This window comes from Ochotona princeps, chromosome 3 (genome assembly GCF_030435755.1).
Source record: "Ochotona princeps isolate mOchPri1 chromosome 3, mOchPri1.hap1, whole genome shotgun sequence".
In the NCBI taxonomy this organism is placed as follows: Eukaryota; Metazoa; Chordata; class Mammalia; order Lagomorpha; family Ochotonidae; genus Ochotona; species Ochotona princeps.
Genome location: NC_080834.1, coordinates 86154820 through 86182127, shown reverse-complemented (window position 1 = coordinate 86182127; position 27308 = coordinate 86154820). Strand labels below are relative to the sequence as shown.

The window sequence follows — 27308 nt, the reverse complement described above, 5'->3', positions numbered from 1 at the left end:
CTGAATCACATGGTATATTAATTTTGTTCTGAGACTTTCTACCTTCTCATTTAGCTCTGAGAATTAAAAAGTTTTTCCCTTTGCTTTTGATATAGATTATATTTTTTGTATTAAAATTGAATCAGTTTTAACATTCTGCCATAGTCAATTCCAAGGCAGATATTAATTGCACATTTACACTTTTTTCTTGAAATAGGGATATTAACGTCACCAAGTGTGGGATGTGTAACAATGAAAATCATGTGGGGGAAAGCATATTGCCATATACCTCATTCAACTCAGTGAAGCAAGAATTGTGTTATTTATGATTGTTTCAACACATCTGGGTGACGTTTTTATTTTTCAGTGTGAAGAAAAGTGGGTTTCCATATGACTAGATTTTTTTTTTCTTTACTCCTCTTTAGAGATATCACCGGTTAGGAAGGAAATGCTACAAAAATACAGAAGTTGAGAAACAGGCATGAAAGAGCTAAAGTTATAACTACATTAATTATAATCTTAGGTAATTGTATCCATTTTAGTCTTGTTGTTCTTTTAAATAACACTAACTGGCAGCAGAGGCCATACCTTTACATTAGTACCTTGTGTATTATAGTTGCTAGTGAATAAAAAGATTTCTTAGGAGTCAAAGAATCAATTTTATGTTATTATTTACTGAAGAAAAAACTTGTTAACTTGTTTATCTAAATTTCTTTCTCACTGAAATGGCACAGTGTAAACAACCTTAGATTATCACAAACACTTAATAAAACAATGTACAGAACATTGTTTAATGCAAAGCAAGGCATTCAACAGGTTACAAATGCACTACTTCCCTTTTTAATCGATTGGTTTATTTCTGAATGGGCTCAACTTTTTTAAGAGTAGCCCTATTGTGGCAAAAATTATGCTATAATTACTCTTCTGGGGGGGGAGTCAGTACATTATTTATGGAGATGTAGAGGAACGAACACATTTAAACCTCAATGTGAAACAAATTTTGATCACAGTCTTTAATTACTCAGGGCAATGCCATCTCAATTAAAAGCACTGAAGCACTGTGCACTTTGAGAAATAAGATGTCATAAAGGTTCAGCAATAAAAAAACATGTTAATAAATTTGTTGCACTTAGCATATGCATAATATTTATCATTATGTGAATGTAGAGGATGAACTTACATATTTACTAACATGAAACTGAATTTATATAGCTGACTGAAAATGCAGAACAGCTTGTTGAAAATGCTATTGTTTAAAAAAAGATTATGCACACATAAATAATTAGATAAACTTATTTATGTGCACAGATTATTTGGGGAAAAATATATAAGAAATTTGGCAGCACTGGTTGCCAATGCAAAGGACCTGAGAAATTTCATTTTATACAGCTGTTTATTGTCAGCTTTTTTCATGATATTTTCACATGTCAACTATGTTAATAGTTAAATCCATTCAATTGGTTAATAATACACATTTGTCTTTTACTGGGCAAAGTTGAACTACTTCTAGCTTCCAACAAGTGAAAAATTTGGTCCTCATTACCATCTCTCTAAAAAACAAATATTTATATGTGTGACTTAGAGATTACTAAGCATGATTTTAAAGTTCATTATGTTTTATTAAACATCAATAGAAATGGTCTGAGTATCTCCAGTGACATGTGGATATTTACATACACAGATATGAAGTATTTTACCTTTGCAACCACACATTCAATTCCTATTACTGTAGTATCTTCCTCAAGGCTCTTTTTTTTATTAATTATTTTGCATTATGTGACAGTTTCATAGGCTCTGGAAATCCCCCCACCCCTCCTCCCTGGTGGATTCCTCCACCTTGATGCAGTATTACAGTTCAAATTTAATCAAGATTCCTTCCTTGCAAACGTATACCAAGCATAGAGTCCAGCTACTTATTATCCAGATGGGTTGAACATTTTCTTGGGGAGACCATTTCTGGTCCGAAGTTAGAGCTGGTAGAATATCATCCCAGTCAATTAAGAGTCCCAATATAACATCAACAGCAATTTGCAACATTATGGAATTAACATGGTTTTTTCCTCAAGGCTCTTAACAGGAAGCAATTTCCTAAGCTCAGCTTGTGTTCATATATTCTTACTTTTTCATTGTCCATTCCCATAACGCCTCAAAACATTTATTTTTTGAATGTTTATAAATACCATAAGCCTTATCTTTCCATTTTCCCAATAAATCAAGTGATAATATCTTTGTCTCTTTTTAAGAATGCTATTATTGCATATGAAATAGTAATTCTGAAATAGTTATCCCATTCCAGAAATTCAGCAAGTTTAATGGGGTGTTTCTCATTCCATTCCTTCAGACAGCAACTTCAGGCCTTGATAAGTTTAAATGCACATTATAAAAATTTTCACTGGAATCTAGGATGTCATATTTCAGGGTTTTCCCTAAAAATCATGGCACTTTTTTGGGGAGGTGTGGGGGAATATCTCAGTAAAGTATTGCTTTAATCTTAGTGTTTCCTCAAAATTCCTCTAACGCTCTACTTCGAAACATATCTAAAAGGTTCCAATTTTTTCTCTAAACTACTCTTAATTTATAAAACCTCACAGTTTCTAAAATGTTACATCAATATCCTTTTCCAATTTTTTCATGAAGCATTTACGTGAGTGCTTTAGTCATTAACTATTAAACTAGACTATATATTGGTATATTACTTATACTGAGATCCATATAACCCAGCATTTAAGGTTTTAGATTATTTAAATTTAACAAATTCCAATAATTTTGTTCATATGATCAGATTTAAATATGATACCAGAAATTTGTTTCATACATGATTTGTATGTTCAATAAGTCTGTTCTGTGATACCATAGGTATGTAATAAATATTAATTGGCAATACAGATGACTTATCTGACACTCATAATTCTGGAAATAAAATGCTATGCTGAATAATATCTACCCAGTTTTTAATATGAAATTAAATAATTTAAAATAATAGATTTAATAATACAACTAAGAACATTTCTATAGTTAATAAAGTATGTTCACTTTCTGATAATCCTGTGTGGTCAAGGTTATTATTTTCTTTCCACAAAAGATTAGAAAATCACAAATGTTAAGTAATCTACTCAAAAGCACATATCTAGTGAGTGGTAAGACTAAATCACAAATTGAGATATCATGACCTCAGATGTAGTGCACTTTCCCCAGTGTCTACAAGCTCCCTAATGAAGATGAGCAACGTGTATTCAAATCACATTCTCTAAATAACAGACTTCTTATTAACTTGTTATATGTTCATTCTCATAGTTTTAAAGAGTTTATTATTAAAGTTTCATGGTCATTAAATTTCGTTATATAGCTTATGCGTTTAGACTGGTTTGCTTTGTTTTTAGCAGTAAGCATGCTAGCAAAATTTAATAAAGGAATATTACTTAATCAATCACATGGGCATCTCAAGAAATAATTGAGGGCAGCATGCATTCAGGTTGGAGTTTGTATGGGTAAGGGTATGAGTGCAACATTTCCCATACTAAATTTTTAAAATGGTCTTTATATTCGGGATGATAAGAAACCACGTAAGCATCTGTCTTCCAGAAGAGCTTTCTGATTATTCTCAAAACTGAAATAAATCACTACCCACACATCAGCAATCCTGGAGTAATCAGAGGTGCTGCAGTTGCATCTGAAGCAAAGCCAGATCTGAAACAGATGCAGCATCACCAGAGTTGCAGATCACTGATATCAGGTAAGTGCTTTAACTTTGATTGGCTTTGGAATGGGATGGGTGGAGCTGGTCTAGGAGAGACTATAAGGAGACCTCAGTTTCCCCAAGCAATTTCACCCCAGACCCCTATCCTTCCCTCCCAGCTCAGCTTCCACCATCCTTATCAAAGTTTAAAGCACTTACCTGAAATTAGAACCTGAAACGCCAGCACTGCCACACTACATCTGTCTTAATTCCAGTTTGTCAAGTAGGTACAATTGCAGACCTGCTCCAGCACCTGTAGCTCAGTGTTGTAGGACAGTGGACATCTGCTGCCAAACTGAAAATATTTCATCTTAATTTTGTTAAGAACTTGTCATTTTAAAAATGATTTCTCAGCAGCAATAGAGTCATTTCATTACTTACCATTTGGATAGGGTGTTTCACATAAAGTTAAAAATTCAACAATAGGATGATCCATTTCAAGCACTGTAATTGCTTTTCCATGCATGATGGTTAAACTTGGTCTTCTGCAAGCTTTGTCATAGGACAGTCCACCAGAGAATATTATGAATGGTTCACTAAACAGGAAAAGAATGTTAATGAGACTGCCAAGTTTCAGATGATAGGAAATCACAGGACTGAACTTTTATGGAATATGCTTGATGGGAATTACATATAATTCAATTTGACACAAATAGGCTTTCCTGGTCTCCAAATCCTCACTCTACAATCATTTCCCTTTTTGTAGATGCACAATCTCACCACTAAAATAATGAATATATCACCCCAATAATGTGAAGCTAGAGGACTCTGGAGGTGCTCATTGCCTCTTTACATAAATTAGTTGGTTCCTAAACTGTCAGGCACTCTAAGTAGAAGATTAGTCTATGTTAGAAAATCAGGTAACTATTTGGTATTTGAGACCCAAATCTGTAAAAGAAAAAAAAGAAATGAAATGTGACAGTGGAAAGTCCAAGAACGTTAGGCAGTGAACACAAAGTTCTAAATACACTTTCTGTGATTATAACTTAAAGATGGCGAAAGCTAGTACAGAAGGCAACAAGAAAGCACCAAAGACAAACATGATCTTGACTGCACTATGACCTGCAATCTCCACTTTTCTTGCTTAATGAACTTCAAACAATTATTTTTGTCTATTAATTTGTAAGACATAATTAGATAGAATTGGGTTGGCATAAATGTAATTTATTACAGTTGTCTTAACATTAATAGCTTTATGATTTTTCTTTTCTCAAGTCATTACCTATATATTTACACTATTTGTACAAAAGAAGTTATTCAGCCTTTTTAAAGAAGCAAATCCCCAGTTAAAAATATTCTTGTGTGAAAAACCTTTTGAGAAAGAATCTTTCAGGCTTAAATTCTTTGAGAATATTATTCCTCTTAGACTTCACTTCCATCCTATCTGCAAAACTGAAGAACATACTTGTCTCAAGGAATTATTCTATATGATTTCCCTTCTTTTTTCTATTTTGCACTGTGCTAATCTTAGTTTACAGAACAATCAAAAAATTCTAAACTTTCTTATCCAAACCCACATTAAACCCACATACAAAACTGAATAATTTTGCCTTTTTAAAATTCTGTCTTAACATTTGGATTTATTTAGATTGTAAGCACAACAAGCTGCCATGTTCTAACTCAGATTTCTTCTGATTTCCTCATTGGCTGATTTTAGCGAGACTCTTGCACCTGTGATTCTGCATGCTAGCAATGATGCCAAAAAAAAAAAAAGGCATACTCTTGGATCTATGATTTGTTTCTACAAACTGTGCATATATAGTAAGACCTTTGCATATTTAAAAACTATTTCTAATGAAATTCTTTATGAAACAGTATGTTTTTATACCATGGCTAGCTGCTTTGAAAACAAGATTATGACTGGAGAATGTAATATCTTTCATAAGTTTTAACTATCTATTGGAATTCACTATTAGTACCTACTATTAATCCATATACAGGACAAAGAGCAATTTTTTTTTTTTTGGTATGTACCTTGGAAAACCTGTCTTCTTTAACACCCTAGGATAGGAAAAGTACAAAACTTCTGTTCTAATGGCTCTGTATCAAAAAAAACATCAGGCCCCAAATTAATTATTAACACACCTTCACTCTGTGAATTACTAAATGATCTGAACAAAAAGTTACTGCCCCAGAAAATTGCTTAAGGAAGTTGTCATGATAACTATATTACATATCCATTGTCATATTTGATCATATGTATTTTTACTTATTAATGAGGGTATACAACAAGCAGCAAAAGCCAAAAGAAAACTGGAATATTTCAGACTCCAGAGTTTATTCCTAACATATATGTCTGGTAATAGAGCTACAATTCACTGCATGTTTGCCATGTAATAGATGTTACATATACCTACAAAATAAACTTTATGTAATTCTCACAACAGCTATAATAAAGACATTATTAGTCCAATTTTATGTTGGAGGAATCTAGGATTACTGCAGGTTAAATAACTTATTCAGGGTCAAGCAGTTGGTGAATGTCAAGACAAAGATTTAAACCAAATGCCAAGGCCTATATGCTTCACTTAATATTTAAATTCTTCAGTAAATTTCATAATTTGTCAAGCACTTCTACATGTTAAAGGTTCTGAAAAATGATAAATGATCTAATTTATCTGATAGTTCATGGCCCCCCTCACCACTCCCACACTTCAGACTGTGATCTTTTTAGTAACGGCAATGCTTTCACCAGTACTCTTTAGCGATCCTCTGGTTTTTAGACTCTGAGCTTTAAGCATCAGAGTTGACTTTTTTTTAATAAAGTAGCAATCACAGGAAACAGACACAATGCACACATACACATGTAAGTAACAGGACAGTAATTATCAATAATCTTACTGTTTCACAGTACAGATCTGAAGAATCACTTCTACACATATTTGGATTATCAATTACCAAATCAAGTTCATATGCTTGTTGAATAATTTTAACAATGCAGGATACCCTAACCCTAATGACAACCCTATTAAATTAACTTCTAGTTATTAAGAAATCCATATGTACCTTTACAAAGTTAGACTACCATATGCCTGGCACATTATTTTATTTAGTATTCATGAGGAACATGCTGAAATAGGTATTGATATGAATCAGAAGTTTAAACAATTAAAATTTTTGATGTCACACAGATGTCTTTTTCAAAAATCAATGGCTTTAAGCATTACACTGCCTTGATTTGTGGTCCTGTTTCCTAAATTAACTTCTTTTGACTTTCAACTTTTCTCCCTTGCCTGGCACGAACTTTGAATTCACTAAGTCCCATATTAAGAATCTCCACTGCTAAGCATTCACTGATCTTTCAGTTCATGGCTCTCCCCACCATTTTCTGTCAACACTAGCCTGTGGTCCTTTTTCTGTGTTCCTTAGCATTATCTCTATAAAACACACTTCACATTTCTTTTGGAAACTACTTGTTTACTTGAACAAAACAAATTCAACACCAAATGCTAATGTCAAGTTCATACACCAAATTATACAGCACATTGCCTACAGTAATAATTTAATAAATAGTTTTAACTGAATTAAGCTGAATATTTACGCAATTCATAAAAGTTTTTATACAGGCAGCTAAGAAAAATGTCATAAAGATTATAGATCATGTATAAAAAATTCACAGAAAAATTAAAATGGTAATTATTTTGCTACAAAAGTCTTAATTCATGCATAGAATTTCCCATTGTGCCTGAGTTTTTCCAAGACCTCCTCATATGTAGTAAAACCACTGGGCCTTCAATGTTAACCTGTTACCCACATTGTATAAAAACTGGCTTTCAAGTTTCTTAGCCTATAGAAAAAAACAATGGACACTAGCAGATCACACACAGGAAATGACAGAAGTCCTGGAAGAGCAAAACTAAAGGAAAAAGTAAAACTTAAAACAAACGTATCAAACCAACACTTCCTAGCAATAGTTAACATAACATTTTGCACCTCAATAATCCTTGAAGTAAAGCACCACATAACAATTGATGTAAATAATAATACAAAGACAAAAAACTTGTGTTTTTGAATTATAAATGGAAGTACCATTTTAAGAATATATGTGATGTATTTTACATTTCCATTATAATTGTATAAAATTGTGGTAATTTCATTTTATCAGTTCATGTATTGTAACAACAGGCAAGGCTAAAATGTATTGACATATTAAACTGCTTAAAATTATTAATTTTATATTATATAAATTTTATATTATAACTTCATAAAAACAGTTATAAACAAACATTAAATAAATCCATGATAGCAAAAAGAATGCCACTGTGAGTATGTAATAAATACAGAATACAGTTTAGCTTAGGTTAATGTTTAGGCACAGGACTATTATTTTAACTTTGGATGGACTAGTCATTAATAACCATTACAGGTGAAAATAACAGTTTATTTATGTTATAGATAGTATATAAGATAAAATACATGGAATACTACTTTTTGTTCAATTTTATATATCTTAGAGCTTAAAACTTTTCTGGGGAATGCACATTGATTAGGCACCACTTAGGATGCCTACATCTGCCTGATTAGAGTCTGGGCTCCTCCATCTTTGATCTAGCTTCTTCATATTGCATGTTCTTGGAGACAATGGGTGATGGTTCTTCTTCATCAGTCCTTGCCACCATATAAAAGATCCAGACTGAATCTCAGGACCCTGCCTTCATCCAGATCCAGCCCTGGCTGTTATGGGAACCTGAGAAAAATAGTAGCTGGAAGATCTCTATTCTCCTCATCTCTAGTCTCTCTCTGCTGCTCTAATAAATCACTAATCCCTTTGGAGAACTTCTAATTAGTTAAAGGGACAAATAGTTAATTAGTTGAAGAGACAAGCACTGTGGCACAGCAGTTTAAATTACCATTTGTGATGCCAACATCCCATGTTAGAGTGCTGGTTCAAGTTCTACCACTACTTCACTTCTGATATGGCTCCCTCTTAATGCTCCCTGTTAATGCTCCTGGCCAAGGAGCTTAACCCAACTGCTTGCTTAAATCCTCCTACCTTTGAGGGAGACAACAGTGGAGTTCCTAGTTCCTGGTTTTAACATCCCTGGCCTAGTTGTGTCTGCTACAGGCATTTGGGGAGAGAACAATGTTACGAAAAATGTGTTTTCCTTCCTTTTAAATAATTAAATCATGAAAAATGTGTTATTTTTCCTTTTAAATAATTAATCTTTAGAATTCCACCAAAAGTTAAATCAATATGTTTATTATATTTTAGTAAATTTACATTATGCTGATACATATAAATTTTTCCTTTTATGCTTGAAAACTTTTATTCATACAAATTTCATGTGTATTTTAAGTAAAACTCTAAGAAGATAGTCATACTTCTTTTCCTCCTTCAATTCCCCTCCTTCAGTCCTTTTTTCTTTAACTTTTGGAAAAACATAATTTCAATCTACATTTTGTCTTTCTAGCTAAATGGAATCTTGCAAACTCAGAATGTAAGTCCCCAATGTATAAATGTGGTTATGTAGCTAATTCTTTCAAAACATTATCAATAGCATATACCTTATGTTTAGTAAACACTGCAACTTGAAGTGTGTATCAGGCCAATAAGTCCTACATTGTTAAAATTAATATATAATACTCATCAAAGTACTTACAAAAACAAAAGAACACATTATAATTGCAATATTCATAATGATCATTGATACGTCTATTAAAAGCTATTATTACTTATGAGAATTCAGCCAGTTAACATAATTATATAAAACATTAGACAATATGGTTGTATAAAATTATATCCATCTTTCTTGTTTATGTTTCTTAAATATATTTCCATATTTCCTAAAAAATGCATACCTGTTTCTGCAGGTCTTGTATTCTACTTTAAGAATTGGTTTACAAGATTCAGATTTTCTTCCTTCTCTTTGACTTTTTCCTAACAAAAAAAGATATTAAGTTTAATTTGAATTATACATCCATGAGAATTTAAAAATAGAGAGTATAAAAACCAATAACATAATTATGTTTTTAATGATAGCATAAACATGCCTATACACTTGATCTTAGCCAAAACGCTGAGAAACGATGATGCCTACATATCTTACTATTTCTAGGGACGTTGTAAATCATTTCAAGAGTGTAAGAACTTGGTTCTAAATGCTATTGATAAAATAATACAAATCTTATTGCTTTACATCCCTTACATATTAATCTAGTTTCATGTAAAATTATTTTAGCTAAGCTTGAAAATAGATATTTATATGTAAAATACAGTGTGCTACCATGAAAATACATACAAGGATCAATATTTGTCTATAATAGCAGCATCTCCATTCATATGCAGAAAGACAGCATTTAAACCATATGACGGATAATCAAAATGATTTCCTTTCCATCTAATTCACTTAAAGGAGAGTATATTGAACAATGAACATAGATTATGTACTTCATGATTTATAAAAATAATTTTATGATATATTTTATTGGCATAAAATAAAAATTCTAGCTACTGGCAGGGAGAGGCTATACAATTTAGATTCCATATGGTGGTTTTGTTTTTAAAGATTTATTTATTTTATTACAAAGTCAGATATACAGAGAGGAGGAGAGACAGAGAGGAAGATCCTCCATCCGATGATTCACTCCCCAAGTGAGCCACAACGGCAGATCTGAAGCCAGGAACCTGGAACCTCTTCCAGGTCTCCCACGCGGGTGCAGGGTCCCAAGGCTTTGGGCCGTCCTCGACTGCTTTCCCAGGCCACAGGCAGGGAGCTGGATGGGAAGTGGAGCTGCCGGGATTAGAACCAGCTCCCATATGGGATCCCAGGGCATTCAAGGCGAGGACTTTAGCCGCTAGGCTACGCCACCGGGCCCGATTCCACATGGTTTTGAATAAAGGATCAGTAAAATATGAAAGTTAAGTCACTAAGACACATAACACACCTCCTTAGTTTAATTCTACATCTCATTTTCATAAACCTGGCATGTTTTCTGAAATATTATGGTTCATGTTTATTTTCAGTAAGTACCTTCATTCTTATGTATTTTCACAGTTGTATGTAGACACACATATCAATTATGTAGAGGTATTTATATACACACATTTACAATTTAGGATAGCTTCAAAGTGGCATAGCCAAATCAAATTAAGATAGTTTTATTCAATTTGTTTAAAAGGGAAGGAATCGACATAAAATAAAACCATGATTTGCTCCATTGCATATTTTCTGAAACTGATGTTTCTATTTTGAATAAAGAAGCATCGATAATGTAAATGTAATAACAGTTATTTGCGTAACAGGTGTATAAGTTTCTGTAACACACATAAAATAGAATTATTGAAATTATATGTGATCAAATAAGACATGCAAAGGTCTTATAAAAAGAAATATTTTCCTCAGGGTTTCACTCTTCACAATTGTTTTAAGATTTATTGGGGGCAGCTCTGTAGCATAACAGGTTAAGCCACAACATGCAATACTGGCACCATATTTGGAGTCAGTATGAGCTCCAGCTTGCTACTTCCTATCCAGATCCTTGCTAAGGCACATCAGAATGCAGTGGATGATGGCCGAGATCCTTGAGCCCTGCAAGCACTTAGGAAGCCAGAAATAAGCTCCTTGTTTCTGGCTTCAGATCAGCCATGCTCAAGTTATTGTAGCCATTTCGAAATGAAGTAGTGGATGGAAGACCCTCTCTCCCTCCTTTATTCTTTGTAACTCTGCCTTTCAAAAAAATAAAAGACACAGGACAGAGACCTATTCCCTACACTTTGTATTTGCTTTTCATCAAAGATTATCTAAACTTCTAAACCATCAGCTGAAGTGAACAATATATTGCTTATATATGGGACCAAATACTTTTTTTCTATATAGTATAAACTAGTCATTAGCTGATTCTGACAGAAAAAATTCACAATTAAATAAACAGTCTGTGTTTTAGTTACTTTTCCAACACCAGCAATTTACTTTGGAGTGAAGGCTTCTGCCCGTCAGTAATTGAAATGTATTTGAATGTGATATTTTATAAACTAACATTATCTACAATTACACTTACTGCTATTTTTATTCAGGATACTATTAAATGATGGGGCACAAAAGACAATCAGACATCAAAAGGGCCCAGAATTCACTAGACTTAACAAAAACACAAAGTCTATGAAATGTCATAAGCAAATAAGTGATAAAGTTTTGTGGAGCTTTAAATTAAAACAAGATGTTATGGGTAGGCAATTTGGCTATATGAAAAGATCCAGGTAGAAATACAGTATGAGTAATGTTCATGAAGCACAAAAGACATGCACAGAGTTGTTACAACCTTGCAAGTTGACAGGTTATATATGTAACACTTTAAATTTAAATTACATTTTAAATTTTAGTTAAACATTAAAAAAAAACACTGAAATGGCTTCCCTTATTAGAGCAGTTTGAAGGGAGAAAAAGTTCAAACAGGGAAACATTAAGTTCATTTAATCTTAAATAAGATAAAAAAGAGAAATATACTCTGATATCTTAGTAAAAATCCTAAAAGACAAAATTAAAATCTTTAAAATAGTAAGAAAAAATAGCTGGTTAAATGCTATTTGATGGTCCTAATAGCTCATATGAGTCATATAATTCATTTCATTCTTAGGAATATACACAAAGGAAATGAAATCAACATATTAAAGTTATTTAAACTCCCAATTTACAATAACTAAGATATAGAATCAACTAAGATGTCTATTAACTAAGACCTACATAATGACAATACAAGATGTATACATGACAGAATACTACCTAGCCATGAAAAAGAAAGGAATTCTTTCCTCTAAACAGAGTAGGTGGAAGTTGAACTCATTATACTTAGTGAAATAAGTCAAACCTAAAAAGATAAAAATCAGAAGTTTTCTCTGGGGCCAGGTGCAATGGTTCAATTCACTAATCCTTTCCTTTCAAGTGCCAGCATGTGCACTGGTTCGTGTCTCAGCTATTTCGCTTCCCATTCACGATAGAAATAAAAATTTAAATAACTTTGAATAAATCTAAGTGAGGATATGGAAGCCCTCCATGATGAAAATTATAACATTAAAGAAACACAAAAAGACAGGAAGAGTTTGTCATATCCATGGATTTGGAAGAAATAATATCATTAAAATGTCCATATTACTAAAAGCTATTTATAGATTCAATGTGCTCATAATCCAAATCTGGTAACATTCATCTCAGATCAAGAATAAAATGATATTAAAATACATATGGAAACACAGACAGCATTATATTAAACTACAGGACACACTACAGGACAGTGTTAATCAAAACAGCATAGTACTGGTGCAAAGACACGTAGATTTTTAGAACAGAAAATACACTGCAGAAGTTAATTCATTCATTTACAACTAAGTAACCTCTGACAAATGAGCTAAAATCAGCCCCTGTAGGCATCTCCATGTGCAGAAGTATGATACAAGAATCCTGCCTCACATCGTACACCGGCATAATCACAGAGTTCCTGAGAAAGACCCCTAGATGTGCAGGCGATTAATGCAAAAATGGGAACCTGAGATCATATCAAGCTAAGACACTTGTGGACTGTAAAAGAAACCTTCAACGAAGTATAAAGGCAATGGACAGAACGGGATGAAGTATTTTCAAAATAATCAATTGATAAAGCATTAATATTAAAAAAAAATAAACAGCCCAAGAAACTCTACAACAAAACAATTCAGTTATGAAATGAACAAGCGACATGAAAAGGCAATTTTCAAAGGATTAAATACAAATGATCACTGTATACATGAAAATCCTTAGGATTTCTAAGCATAATGAAATGCAAACAAAAGCTACAATGAGGTTTCACAACACTCCATTTAGGATGGCTATGGTACAGAAACCAGAAAATAAAAAACGCTAGTGAGGATTTGGGGAAAATAGTGTTGGGAAAATTGTTGTTGGGAATGTAGGTAGTGAAACCATTATTGAATATGAAATTACTCATAAATCTGATAATAGATCTAATGTATTACCCACGTATATCACTTCTCAGAATGTACTTAAATAAAATTAACATATCACAAGTTATCTATTCTGCTACATTCATTGCAGCTCATTCACAATAGTGAAGATATGGAATCAATCCAGATGGCCATCAACTTGATGACTGTATAAAGAAAATGTGCTATATGTATATATATATATACACACATACATACATATATATACACACACAGTATGGAATACTGCTCAGCCAAAAAAAGAATGAGGTTCTGTCTTTTGCAACAAAAAATGGGCAAAATTGGAAATCATCATGATTAGTGAAATAAGCCAACCTCAGAAAGACAAATGTCATTTGCTTCCCTTGATCTGCAATAAAATAAATTAAAAAAAAAAAAAAAAACCAACACTGCAGGGAACAAAATAGCAGAATAGGGCAAGGACCTATTAAAATGGATGCAGAAGGATTAGTGGAGGAGAAGCAGAGAGGGTGCAATCCCCAAAAAAGGAGTAGACAAGCTGATGGCAGGAGAACACTTGAAGACGTGTGGACACAGGGAAGCAACAGAGACAGTGAAGCGGTGCTGCAGCATACAGAAATCCCAGCAGCAATCAGAGCTCCACTAGCTGTGAGGGGGATGCAAGGAATGCAGGATGCATCAACTCAGAATTGCAGGTCCTACTCAATTTTCTGATGTGAACACAAGCAAAAGCATAGTGGTGGAACCCTTTCAGACAGGTATGGGAACATGGTGGATTGCATGGCCTAGACCGCCCATCAATGCCACAGTATGGGCCATTTTAAGTTTTGTGCAAAAGCCCCTGGGGAACAAAAGTGAACTGTGCATGTATTGAGCCAGGGAGAACTCATTTATGGCTCAATGCATTGCACTGGTCCCACCAAGAAAATAACACAGATTGGCATCCCATGGGTTCCATCCAAAAGAGGTCCAAGTTGCCCTCAGACCTAATTGCTATCAGGTTCTGGCAAAAAGAAAGAAAAAATCTGTCCTACGGGTGCCACTGACAACACTGTAGATGTAGTTTAAAGATGGGAATCCATCTTTGATCTGGAAGTAGATATTCACGTTGCATTGTATCCTCACATCTGGATTTGACAGTTTACATTACAAAGTTACAAACATGACCTTAAATGAAAAGTCACAAAACAAAATCAACAACCAGAACAACAATTATAAAAAAAATCATTGTAAATCTCCTTAAAAACAAAGAGGAGTACACAAAAATTCAAGGAATTTAAGGAATGTGTTACACAGGAAATAGCAACATAGAAAAAAATCAAACTACCTTACCAAAATAAAGAATACAGAAAATTGAAAATACAAAGGATAGTCTCAATAATAGAATGAGTGACGCAGAAGAAAGAATTGCAGAACTGAAGACTCAACACATGAAAATTCTGAAACAGAGATCTGAAAGAGAAACTGAGTGAAGTCAAAAATTTATTGAAGAATTGATACCATCAAAAGGCCAAACATAAGGATTATGGGTGCTCCTGAAGGCATGGAGGGCAGAGGTGAGTTGAAAGATGTATTTAATGAAATAGTAAATGAGAATTTCCCTAACGTAGAGAAATAAGTGGGAAGCCAAATAGAGGAAGGGCAAAGAACACCAAATAGATTCTACTGGAAGCAATAGTTAGTTACGACACACCATAACCATGCTGTTTAGTTGAACATAAAGAAAAGATAAATAAGCACTCAAGAAACTTCAAATAACTTACAGAGGAATACTAATCAGACTCACAGCTGACCTAATAGTGGAGACCATACAGGCCAGAAGAGGATGTAGTGACAAATTCGAGATACTAAAAGTAACAAGCAAAAAGCTGTCATCCCAGCGTAACACACCCAGCAATCTTTCCTTTGTATTTGAAAATAAAATATTTCCAAAGCAAATAAAAATTGAAAAAGTTTGCCTCTATCAGACTTGCCCTACAAATGTTGCTTAAACAGTTGCTACAGAGAAAAATGACACCCACCCAAACCAAGGCAAACATGGAGAACATATCAACAAAAGTATAAAAGAAAATTTAATCAAACAATAAGAAACTCAACGCTAAAATGATAGAATTAAATCACTGCCTGTCGTACTAATCCTGCATGTAAATGACTAAAACTCATCAATCAAAAGACAGATTAACACACTGGATCAAAGATCAGCACCCATCCATCTGTTGCCTAAAACACACATCTTACCAACAAAGATGTGGAAACTGAAAGTGAAAGGATAGAAAGGATATTCCAGGGTAATGGAAAGGAAAAATGAGACAGTGTAGCCATAATAATATCATATAATATAGACTTTGATGATAAAAGCATTAAAAGAGATGAAAAGGTCATCACATGATTTAAGGATAAATTCAGCAAGAGGCAATTACAATAATAAATGTATGTCCACCAAACACCAGGGCACCTAGCTACCTGAAACAAATATTAATAGATTTAAAGGGACAAAGAGACTCCCATATAATAATAGTGAGGGACCTTAATACCCCATTAACTTCAGTGGACAGATTAACAAACATAAACTCAGCAAGCAAACAACAGAGTTCACCCAGACAACAGAACAAATGAACTTAATTGACATACACAGAACCTTTCATCCTACAGAATACAGCTTTTATGAATCATTACATGGAAACTTCCACAGAACTGATCATGTTATATGCCACAAAACAAGCCTCAGTAAGTTAAAAAAATGAAATCAAACCATTTATGTTCTTTGACTATCATGCAGTGAAACTGCAGACCAACAGGTCAAAATTTAAAAATCAATACATTCAAAAAATGAATGATCAATACATTCAAATGAATGATCAATACATTCACAACTTGTGGGACACATTCAAGCCAGTGCTAAGAGGAAAGATCTTTGAAATTAGTGCCTTTGTTAAGAAGTCATAAAGTGTTCAAGTAAACGGCCTAACTACAATCTGAAGGAACTAGAAAAACAGCAGCAAAATAATCCTACGAGTGACAGAAAAACAAGAAACAAGCAAAATAAGGGAGGAAATGAACCAAATAGACTCCAAGGATCGAAGCATAAGATCAACAAATCAAAGAGCTGGCTCTTTGAGAAAATTAACAAAATAGATTTCCCACTAACCCAACTAACCAAAAAAGAAGGAGCAGATCCAAATCAAAGAATCAGAGAGGAAAGAGGAAAAGTAACAACAGATCCCTCAGATATACACAGAATCATCAGAAACTAAAACAACTATATGCCAACAAATCAGAAGATTTGGAAGCAATGGATAGATTTTGGGACCCACATAGTTTGACAAAACTGAGTATGAGGTAAATAAGAATCTCAATAGATCTACAACCAGGATGGAGACTGATATCAGTAAGTAAATTTCTCCCAACAAAGAAAAACCAGGACCAAAGATGGCTTCACTGCCGAATTCTACCAAATAAATCAAGAACTTACTCCAATGGAGAGAATCATCCCAAACTCTTTCTATGAAGACAACATTACCTTAATACCAAAGCCAGACAGACACATGAAAAGAAAGAGAACTACAGTTTGGTATTCCCGATAAATATAGATACAAAAATCGTCAACAAATACTATTCAATAGAATCCAGTAATATATTAGACAGATCATTCACCCAAACTAAGTGGGATTTACCCCTATAATACAGGAATAGTTTAACATAACATAATGCAATTTAATAAATGTGATGCACCACATCAGCAGCTACCAAAGTCAGTTCTGAGAGTGCCAAGACAAGTTAAAATTGATCTACTCTATAACTTAGCTATCCCACTCCTGGGAATATTTCCAAAGGAAGTGATATCTGCATATGAGAAAGTGACCTGTGCCCATGTATTTATAGCAGCACAATCCACCATAGCAAATCATAGAAATAATCCAGATTCCATCAAGAACATATATGGATAAAGAAGCTCTGCTACATCTACTCTATGAAATACTACTCAGTCACTGAAAACAATGAAATTCTACCATTTGCAACAAAATGTTCCCAACTGGAGACCATTATGCTCAGTGAAATAAGCCAATCACAAAAGGACAGATATCATATATTCTCCCTGATGTAAGGCAACATTCATGCAAAATTCAAATCAAAAAGATATATAGGTAAACACGCACATATATGTATATATATATGTGTCTGTGTATATATGTGCATGTGTGTGTGTGTATATATATGAAATCTTTGGTACAGCATTTAAAAAAAATTTATTTTTATTGGAAAGGCAGATTTACAGAGAAGAAAACAGAAAGATTATCATGTGCAGGCTCACTCCCCAAGTAGCTGCAACAGCAGAGCTGGGTTGATCTGAAGTCAAGAGCCAGGGGCTTCTTTCGGGTCTCCCATGTGCATGGAGGGACCCAAAGCTTTGGGACATCCTCTGTTGCTTTCCTAGGCCACGAGCAGGAAGCTGGATGGGAAGTGGAGCAGTCAGGACTCAAACTGGTGCCCATATGGGTTTCTGGTACTTGCCAGTGGAAGATTAGCTAATTGAGTCATTGAACCGGGCCCAGGACAGCGTTATTATGCAGTGCATAAAGTAAGCTATAGCGTTTTTTTTGTTTTTTTTTTTGTTTTTTTTTTTAAAATCTTTACATAGTTACTTAGGGTAAAAAAGGTTCAAGGGCTATAGGGAAGTGGGTAAGACTATTATTTCCATATTGTTTCCTTCATGTTTACAGGGGGTAATTAAGGGAGAAGGCCCACCCAATTTCCCACCCACCCCAGGTCCCAGATGTAGGGCATGCTCTGAAGTTCTTGCTCAAGTAAGCTATTGCTTTTAATATTGACATCTCATATTGTAACACAATTTCTAACCTAGGCTACATTTCCAAATACAGTTCCATCCTAATGCACCTAGGAAAGCAGTGGAAGATGACCACAGTATATGGACTATTGTGAGAGACTCAGATGAAATTCCTGGTTCCCAGCGTTGGCCTGCTCCTGGGTTGGCTGCCTCAGCCATTCAGTGTATAAACCAACAGATAGAAGCTCTCTGTCTCACTCTCTCTGCCTTTAAAATAAATTCTTTTAAAAGGAAAATGAAAGATTAAGAGGTATACAGAAATAAAAAAATTGCTTAAAATGTTGAAATCTAGACATCTGCAACAAAATGAATGGAATTAGAAATTATGCTAAATTAGGTAATCCAGACACAGAAATCCACATTTCTCACTCAAATTTTCAAGTGTTTTTTTAAATATTGATCTGATGTTATAATAGTGGTTGCCAAATTACCAGGGAGGAGATAAGGTGCAGAGAAGTTGGATGAACCGACACACATAGAAGTAATAGACTCTAGGGTTACACAGCACAGTGGGTGACTATGGATTGTGATCATGCATAATGCAATATATAAGGAATAGGAATTGAGGACTTTTGTGCTCTAAAAATGGAAGAAGGGTGAAGAGATGGAGGTGCCGATAACCTAATTTGACCTGTTTATGTGTATCTGTTGAAATAACACTCTATCCCTCAAAAGTATATTAATAATATGTGTTTTATAATTCTTCATTATTTTTATTTGTCTTGGAAAGGTAGGGATCAAAACAGAGGGAGAAGGACAGATCTTACATCTGCTAATTCACTATCTAACTGCCCCAAACTGTTAGGGCTGGGCTTAATGGAGGAGCCCAGAAATCACTGCAGGTCAAATGTGCGGTGGCATGCAGTCAGCCATCTTCTGCTATCTCCCTTCATGCATATTATCTGGAAGTTAGGTTGGAAACAGAGTAGTTATGTCTAAATGCTGATATGGGTTGTACATTCCATGTGAAAATTTATATGCAATATTTACTCCACTATATGATCAACTTTTAAAACAAATAATTCTCTGTCAGCCCTTCTCTGTAAACCTTTTATTTTTTAAACATTTTTATTGCATTTCTTTTTAAAAATTACATTGCATTATGTGATACATTTTTTTATGCACTGGGATTCCCCCCGCCCCTCCCCAAACCCTCCCCCTCCACGGTGGATTGCTCCACCTTGTTGCATTTCCATAGTTCAAATTCAGTTGAGATTCTTTTTTTTTTTAAACTAAGTATTTTTTTATTATTGTATTTTTGTTGACAATCTTTACATAGTTAATTACAGTAACAAAAAAAAAGGTTCAGGGGGTATAGGAAAGTGGGTAATAGTATTATGTCCATATTGTTTCCATCGTGTATCTGAGGTAAAGGGGGGTATTGACGGAGACACCCCACCCAGTTTCCCACTCACCCCAAGTCCCGGATGTGGGGTATGCTCTGAGATCCTTGCTCAAATGGTTTTAATAGTTCTCCAGTTAATAGTTCTGCCAGTTTCACTCGATGAGGTCGTCCACTGATTGACACAGTCCATCATAGAGTCTTCATTTGCCCAGTATTTCGCTGCCTACATATAGCTAAGATGGTTGATTGACTTGCTCTGTCCTCTGTCTTTTCTTGGCTAGGGTTCTGAGTCCAGCAGTTCGATTGGGGAGATCTCCAAAGAAACTTTGAGGTATTCCCAGACCAGATTCTTGTACATTCTAGCAAGCACAGGGCCCGGCACAGTCCATCTCCACGATCAGCTGGTGGTTTCAATTGCTGGGTTGGTTGTTTTCAGTCCTGATTTCCACTGGAACCAATGGATGTTGCAGTCCAGCCTGGTTCTGCCCAGCACACACTCGGCCCCCGAATCAACCAGTGAGAGCTGCAGCCTAGTCGGGGCGACCCACAATAACCCCCACCAGGCCCGCCCCCTACCCTGGTTTGCCAGTATGTATAGCAGTCTAGTCCAGTCTGTCCCACATCCTATTTGGCTCTTGTACTTGTCAGTGGGTATTAAAGCTTAGTTCCATCTAACCAGCTCAACCATCTAGCCCTCACGGATGTTGTTGAGTGCCTCTCTGTCTAGCCACCCCAGCCCCCGTCTTAGTTTCCATGCCCTCCCGTGGGAGTAGTGACCCAAGAGGGGGGAACCCACTATTTCCCTCCCAGGTCTCTCCCAGTCCTGGTTTATGCACTCTTCGGGTGGTTCTGTGATTTGACTTGACAGAATTAGTCCCCAGTGCCAGCTTCTGCCAGCTGATGTTGTGGCTAGGCCCAAACATCTCTCACCCACTCTAATTTATGCTTGCACCAGCAGGAATAATCCGCCTAGCCTGGCTTTTCCCTGATCTAGTCCACTTGCAGCACACAGGTGTTGCCGCCTTGCTTAGTCTGGTCTGTCCCCATCCCAGCCCAAGCTCTCCAGTGGGAGTAGCTGTTTGGCGAGGGGACCAGCCCCTTAATCCCCATACCGGCTCTGCCCCCTCCCTTCCTGGATCTCGCGCGTGCTGGTTGGGTGCTGCAGTCAAATCCAGTACAGGCAACCTCACACTAGTGTTCCATAGTGTGCACTGGTTTTGTCGCAACCCAACCTGGCTCGACCCACACTCTGTTCTGGTGATCGGATCTGCCAGTGGATGACATGAACTGATTCAGCCTGGACTGCCCCGACCCATGCCAAATGTGTGCCAGTGGGAAACTTTCCATGGCCTATTCTGGGCTGTTTCCTATCATGTTTTTGTGCACTTACCTGCAGGGATTATGTCCTGCCAGAGGAGTTGCCCAGGCTCCTCCATCAGAACCTCTCCCAATGCCAGATTTTGCGCATACCAGTGGGTCCTTGAGCCAGCCCTATTCAGTTCACCTCATGTCCTAGCAGGAACAGTGGCTTTTCCTGCCTGGCTTTCAACCCATTCTGGTTCTTGTTGTTGGATGTTTCAGCCCAGCCATGGCTCATCCATACCCACGTATGGCTCACACATGGCTCAGTGAGGGGTTGAGACCCAGCCTAGTCAGTCCCACATCCACCCTGGTTCTCCAGGACACCAGATGATGTTGGGGTCTGGCCTGGCCTGGTGCATCCAATCCCAGCCCACACTAGTGCCTCGGGAGGTTGCAACTGTTTCCTAGATAGACTGCAACCCCATTCCAGCACACGCGCCCCTTGGTGGGAACCTCAACCCAGTTAAGGTGTCCCCTTACCTCCCCAGCTGGGCCTGTTCCTAGCCGTAGATCATGCGCCTGCCAGTGGTTGCTCTGACTCAGCTTGTCTCAGTCCCTCACTTGTCCTGGCCTCTGCCTTAGACTGTGTGGCTTAGTGTCCTTGACTCAAATAGACCAGTAGGTGCCAGAGCATGGCTCGGCATGACCTGTGCTCCATGCTGGTTTCAAGTTTTGCTTGTAGGCTAAGGTTTGCTCAGTCCTGCCCAGTACATTCTGTTCCGCTACCAATTTCTTCAAAGGAAGAGTTACCGCCATTGGGAATGTTAAGGATTGACTGAGATCCCAGAAGCACAGTGGGATCATCCTGGAGCTACCTAAGCAGCGATTCAGACAACCAATACGCCAGAGTTCCCTGGCCGGGTGGCCAGCAGGCAAAGCCTGGCACCACATGGTGCACTGGCCACCCTGGGGGAGGCCGAGGACTCCTTCACTGTCTTTCGCGTGAGCCCCCAGCATTGGGTCCGACCCGGCAGGAGCTCCCCCCCACAGCCGCCACACTGTGAGGAGCGTCACTTGCCCCAGTCTCCAAGGCCCGCACCCCTCCCAAACTCATCCAGCCACAACATATTAGCAGCTGGGTGGAGCTAGGAATTTTAACCCAGTTCCCAAGTTCCCTCATGGCGCATTTACCCTGAGGAAAGAGCTCTCTTGGGTCCTGGGGGAGGCCGAGGACTCGTTCACTGCCTTGCGGCAGTGTCTTTGGCGTGAGCCCCCAGCATTGGGTCCGACCCGGCAGGGGCACCCCCCACAGCCACCACAGTGTGAGGAGTGTCACTTGCCCCCGTCTCCAAGGCCCGCACCCCTCGAGATTCTTTCATTGGAGATATTTACCAAGCATAAAATCCAGCATCTTATTGTCCTGGTAAGTTCAATGGTTTCTTGGTGAGACCATCTCTGGTCTGAAGGCAGAGCCGGCAGAGTATCATCCCAATCAATTAAGAGCCCCAACATAATATTTCCAACCATTTACAACATTATGGCATTAATTGACATGGTGTTGATTAACCAATGTTAATAGGAAAATGCAGGTTTTCTACCACAACCTGTGACTTCTTCATAGACATTTCAATTTTGGTTGTAACCTGCTTTTCAAACAAAAATAAAATCAGTAAAATAAACCTTTAAAATAATTAAAATCAAAGTAAAAAGAAGTTTTAAAAATCCATTTGACTGACAAACCCAGTAATTTATTAATATAGGTTACATTAAAGATTGGTAGAAAAATTAGTGAGGATATGAATTGATGTAAAACATACTAAAAACCTACTGTTAGAAATTTATTATGAACATAGTCATCCTAAAACCTAGACTAATCATCCATCAATCACAACTAGTTGCATCAGGTGGCTACAACAGTATAAAAAACATGGAACCATGAAAAACAGTGATGTATCTGGCTATGTTAATAAGGATAAATCTCAAAGTTCTAGAGCTTAGATAATAAGGTGTAGAACAATGAAGATAACACATCTACTTTTATGTAAATAAGTATTTGATCATATGAAAAATTACACAATTCATATTCTTCAAATTGTATATTTTCCTGAGCAGCAGGATGAAATCTCATCCCTTCTCATTCAGCTTAGCACATCAATCTTCCCTTGGTAAAGTACATTCAGGCTATAAATAAAACCTTCTCATTAAGTCATTTAACAATTATTGTAGCTACTGATCAACTGTCACAGCACTACAGTCTCTGTGTTAGAGTAACTGTAATTGACTTAACAGTATCCCTAGAGCTATTGCCTTTAATTTATTGCCTATTATAAATTAAATTTTCTCAGGGCAGGCCTTATGACAGGGCAGGTAAAGCCACCATCTGCAATGCCAGGATACCGTATGGGCAGTGGTGTGAATCCTGGCTGCTCTACTTTCAATCCAGTTCCCTGCTAATGTGCATGGGAGAGCAGAGATGTCCCAAGCTCTTGAGCTGCTGCATCCAAGTGGGAACTCTGGAAGAAGTTTCTAGCTTCTGTCTGGCTCAGGTCTTTATACTATGGCCTTTTGGGAACTGAACTAGCAAATGGAAGATTACAACCCCCCCCCCCAACTTTGATTCTCCTTCTCTGTATACTGTGTCTTTTAAAACAATTATTTAAAAACCCTTTTCATACCTACACATGTAAAGGAAACAATTCTATATATAATGTTTAGCACTATCTACCATTTCAAGTATGTTCTAGGGAATCTTGGAAAAGTGTACAAATATCTTTTTGGTTCATTGAACTCCTTTCTTTGAAAGAAGTACAATTTGTAGCATATGGTGATTCTGTTTTCATATTTTGAGAAACCATCATGCTATTCTCCACAATGAGTGTAGCATATTACCTTGTCACAACACTGTGTAAATTTCCAGTTGTATACATCTTGCTAGCAATTGTTTGTTTTTATTTTGGTATTTCTGACAACAGTAAACCTAATGAACATGATGCAGTAAGTACCTTATTGTGTAGTTTTAAAAGATTTGATTAAAAAATAAGACATAAAGTTGTATATATTTAATGGAGTAATATACAGTGTTTCATAGAATATATATACTGTGTAATGCCCAAAAGGGTAAACAGTCATAATTTCAAGCATTTAACATGTCTTTAATATGGAAATTGTCAAAAATAGTATCTTTTAATTTTATAGAGAAACCTACTATGCAGAACCCTGGAAATTCTTATTCCTATATAGCTATAATTTAATAAATCAATCAGCTTTTACTAATCCCTCCATTCCCACTTCTCTCTCCAGTTTCTGGTAAGTATACTTATATTTTTAATGACTAGGGGATAGTTCATTGCTTTAGACTACACATGAATGATATTTGTCTTTCTAGACCTGGCTTATTTTACCTAAGATAATGAGCCTCCCAGTTCCATCCATGTTGTATCAAATGGCAAGTTTTAATCCTTTTATAACAGAATAGTAGTCCATTGGATATATGTACCAAGCTGTCTTTATTCATTCATCAATAGATGGACAGTTGGGTTGTTTATATTTCTTGGCTATTGAAAAATTGTATACAACAAGCAGATGAGTATAAACATCTCCTTGACAAAATAATTTTATTTCCTTTTGATATTTATATTCAGTAGTGAGATTGCTGCATCATATTGTAGTTTTAGTTTTTAGAGACCCCTGTTACTTTTCACATTGGCTGTACTAATTTACATCCCTAGCAATGATGTGCTAGTTTTCTTTTGTCCACAACTTCATAACCACTTACTATTTTTGTCTTTAAAAAAAAACCACTCTAATTAGAAATAATACCTCATTGTGGTTTTTATTTCATTTTACTCAAGGCTAGTTACAATGGGCAATTTTACCATGGCTCTTTATCAATTCTTCCATCAATGGACACCTAGGTTGTTTTCAGATCTTGACTATTACGAAAATCCTGCAGTAGGGGCTGACATGACTGCTCAACTAGTTAATTCTCTACCTTGCAGATGCTGGCATACCATATAGTTTCTGGTTCATGTTCTGGCTGCTCTGTTTCCAATTCAGCTTGCTGCTTACAGTCTGGGAAAGCAATGGTGAATGACCTAAAGCCTTGGGAGCCTGCACCCCTGTGGCAGATTCAGAAGAATCTCCTGGCTTCTGAATGGCTTAGCACTGGCCATTGTGACCATTTGGGGAATCAACCAGCAGATGGAAGATGTTTCTCTTTCTTTCTCTCTTTTTTTCTCTCTCTCTCTTGTTCTCTCTGTAAATCTGCCTTTCCAATAAGAATAAGTAAATCCTTAAAAAAAATACTGTCATGAAAATGGTAGCCCAGATATCTTTAAAAACTACTCAATTTACTTCCATTATGTAAATGCCTAGAAGAAAGATTGCCATGTAGTACGGTAGTTTCAGTATTAATTAATCTCTTTAGGGACTTCCAAACTCCTTTCCATAATGGCAGCAACAATTTAAATTCCCAATTGTGTGCCAAGGTTTCCTTTCCTCAACACCCTTGTCAACATTTGATACTGGCCTTTTGATACTGGCCTTCTGATTAACTCTATGAGCATTTCTTATTGTGGTTTGTCTAATGATTATTTTGAGCACTTTTCCACATTACACATGGAAGGTGTCATAGCTACTTTGAAGAACATCTGCTCAGATCTTTTACTGATTTTGGGTATTAGAATGAGGACATAAGATTAGTGGTTGCCTCGGGCTAGAAGACTAGGAAAGTGCAGATGGAGATAAACATCTAACAGTGTGGAAAATTGAAATGTTCTACCCTACTCCACTGCCGGTGGGACTGCAGATTTGTACAGCCTCTATGGAAATCAGTTTGGCGAATACTCAACAACTGAAAATCAGCATACCATATGATCCAGCAATAGCACTCCTAGGGATATATCCAAAACATCTGCTACACAAGAAACCAACATGCATGCCTATGTTCATAGTAGCACAATCTATAATTGCAAAAACTTGGAAACAACCAAAATGCCCATCAATAGAGGACTGGATAAGAAAGCTATGGTTTATTTATTCTCTGGAATATTATTCAGCTATTAAAAAAACAAAATGCAGTTCTTCGTGGCCACATGGGCCCAACTGGAAGAGAAATCAACCAATCCCAAAAGGTTAAATACCACATGTTTGCCTTAATCTGAGATGAAAAGGTGTCAATCTGGAAGATAGTACCTGTATACTGTAATATCATTGCAATCTCTAACAACCTGTATCCAATGCAAGAAGATAATGCGATGTAATCTATAAATCAACAATTAATGTCAGACTGCTTATGATCTACATCAAAAAACTGTAAAACCTAAAATACCCTCAATACCCTATGTTACTCCGTAATGGGGAGGGAGTGCAGGGAAATCTTCTATAACCATAAAAAGAGTGAGGAAAAAGTACAATATAGCCTATCAAGATTAAATCGGGTAATTCATAGACAACAGACTAAAATTGGCACTAGACAATAGTAAACTACTATACTAAGGCATGAGGGGGGAATCGGGAGCGATCCTGAAAGCCTCTTAACAGGAGGTCATGTGCGTGGAGCAGGGGGTGGTACTACAGAGTGGAGCAGATGGATAGGAGGAGGCTCGGATCCCAACCATGAAGACTCCCAGATCTTCACCACAGACTATTAATACGAACAAGGACTATATCCCAACTGCCAAGGAGGCCACGGGGAATTGGAGTGCCCTTGGAGGCCGAGTACTCTGAGGTCACCCACCCCCAGCCAGAGCCTCCGCAGGGGATGGAAGAAGTCCAAACAGTACCGTGCAGAAACCAACATCATTGGAATGACAACCAGAAGCCCTGAGCGGTTCGCAGAAACAGAAGAACAATAAACGTCCTTCGGGACCAGGGAGGGGAGCTTTCTCTGGTCCTAGGTTGGTTCCGGCTCTGGATCCCCACACTCTCTCGCAATGACCATTGGGATCGCTCCTGAAACCCCTCAAAACAAACAAACATACAAACAAACTAAAAAAAAAACCCTAGAATAAATAGACAAACAACAGAAAGTAAAGCTTAGAATCTGACAGGAAAGAGCTAGCGTGGATTTACTCATACCTCACTAGGTGGGAAACAAAAATTAGTCACTCCTCACCATGGTGTTGAAGATTTCTCTGCACACACCTCCTAAAACAAAATGTTCTGCACCTTAATTGTTGACAAATGTCTTGTTAGAGTTATAAGC

At 36.5% G+C, this 27308-nt stretch overlaps 1 protein-coding gene across 1 annotated transcript in view; it reads right to left on the bottom strand.

The window, feature by feature from the left end:
* Window positions 1-27308, bottom strand: part of STXBP5L (syntaxin binding protein 5L) — a 286369-nt gene that overhangs the window by 127532 nt on the left and 131529 nt on the right. Inside the window, exons 10-11 of the mRNA XM_004577863.2 lie at window positions 9515-9593; window positions 4097-4251 (exon numbers count right to left, since the gene is read on the bottom strand). Of these exons, the coding sequence (XP_004577920.2) occupies window positions 4097-4251; window positions 9515-9593 (234 nt within the window). The remainder of the gene's footprint in view (window positions 1-4096; window positions 4252-9514; window positions 9594-27308) is intronic.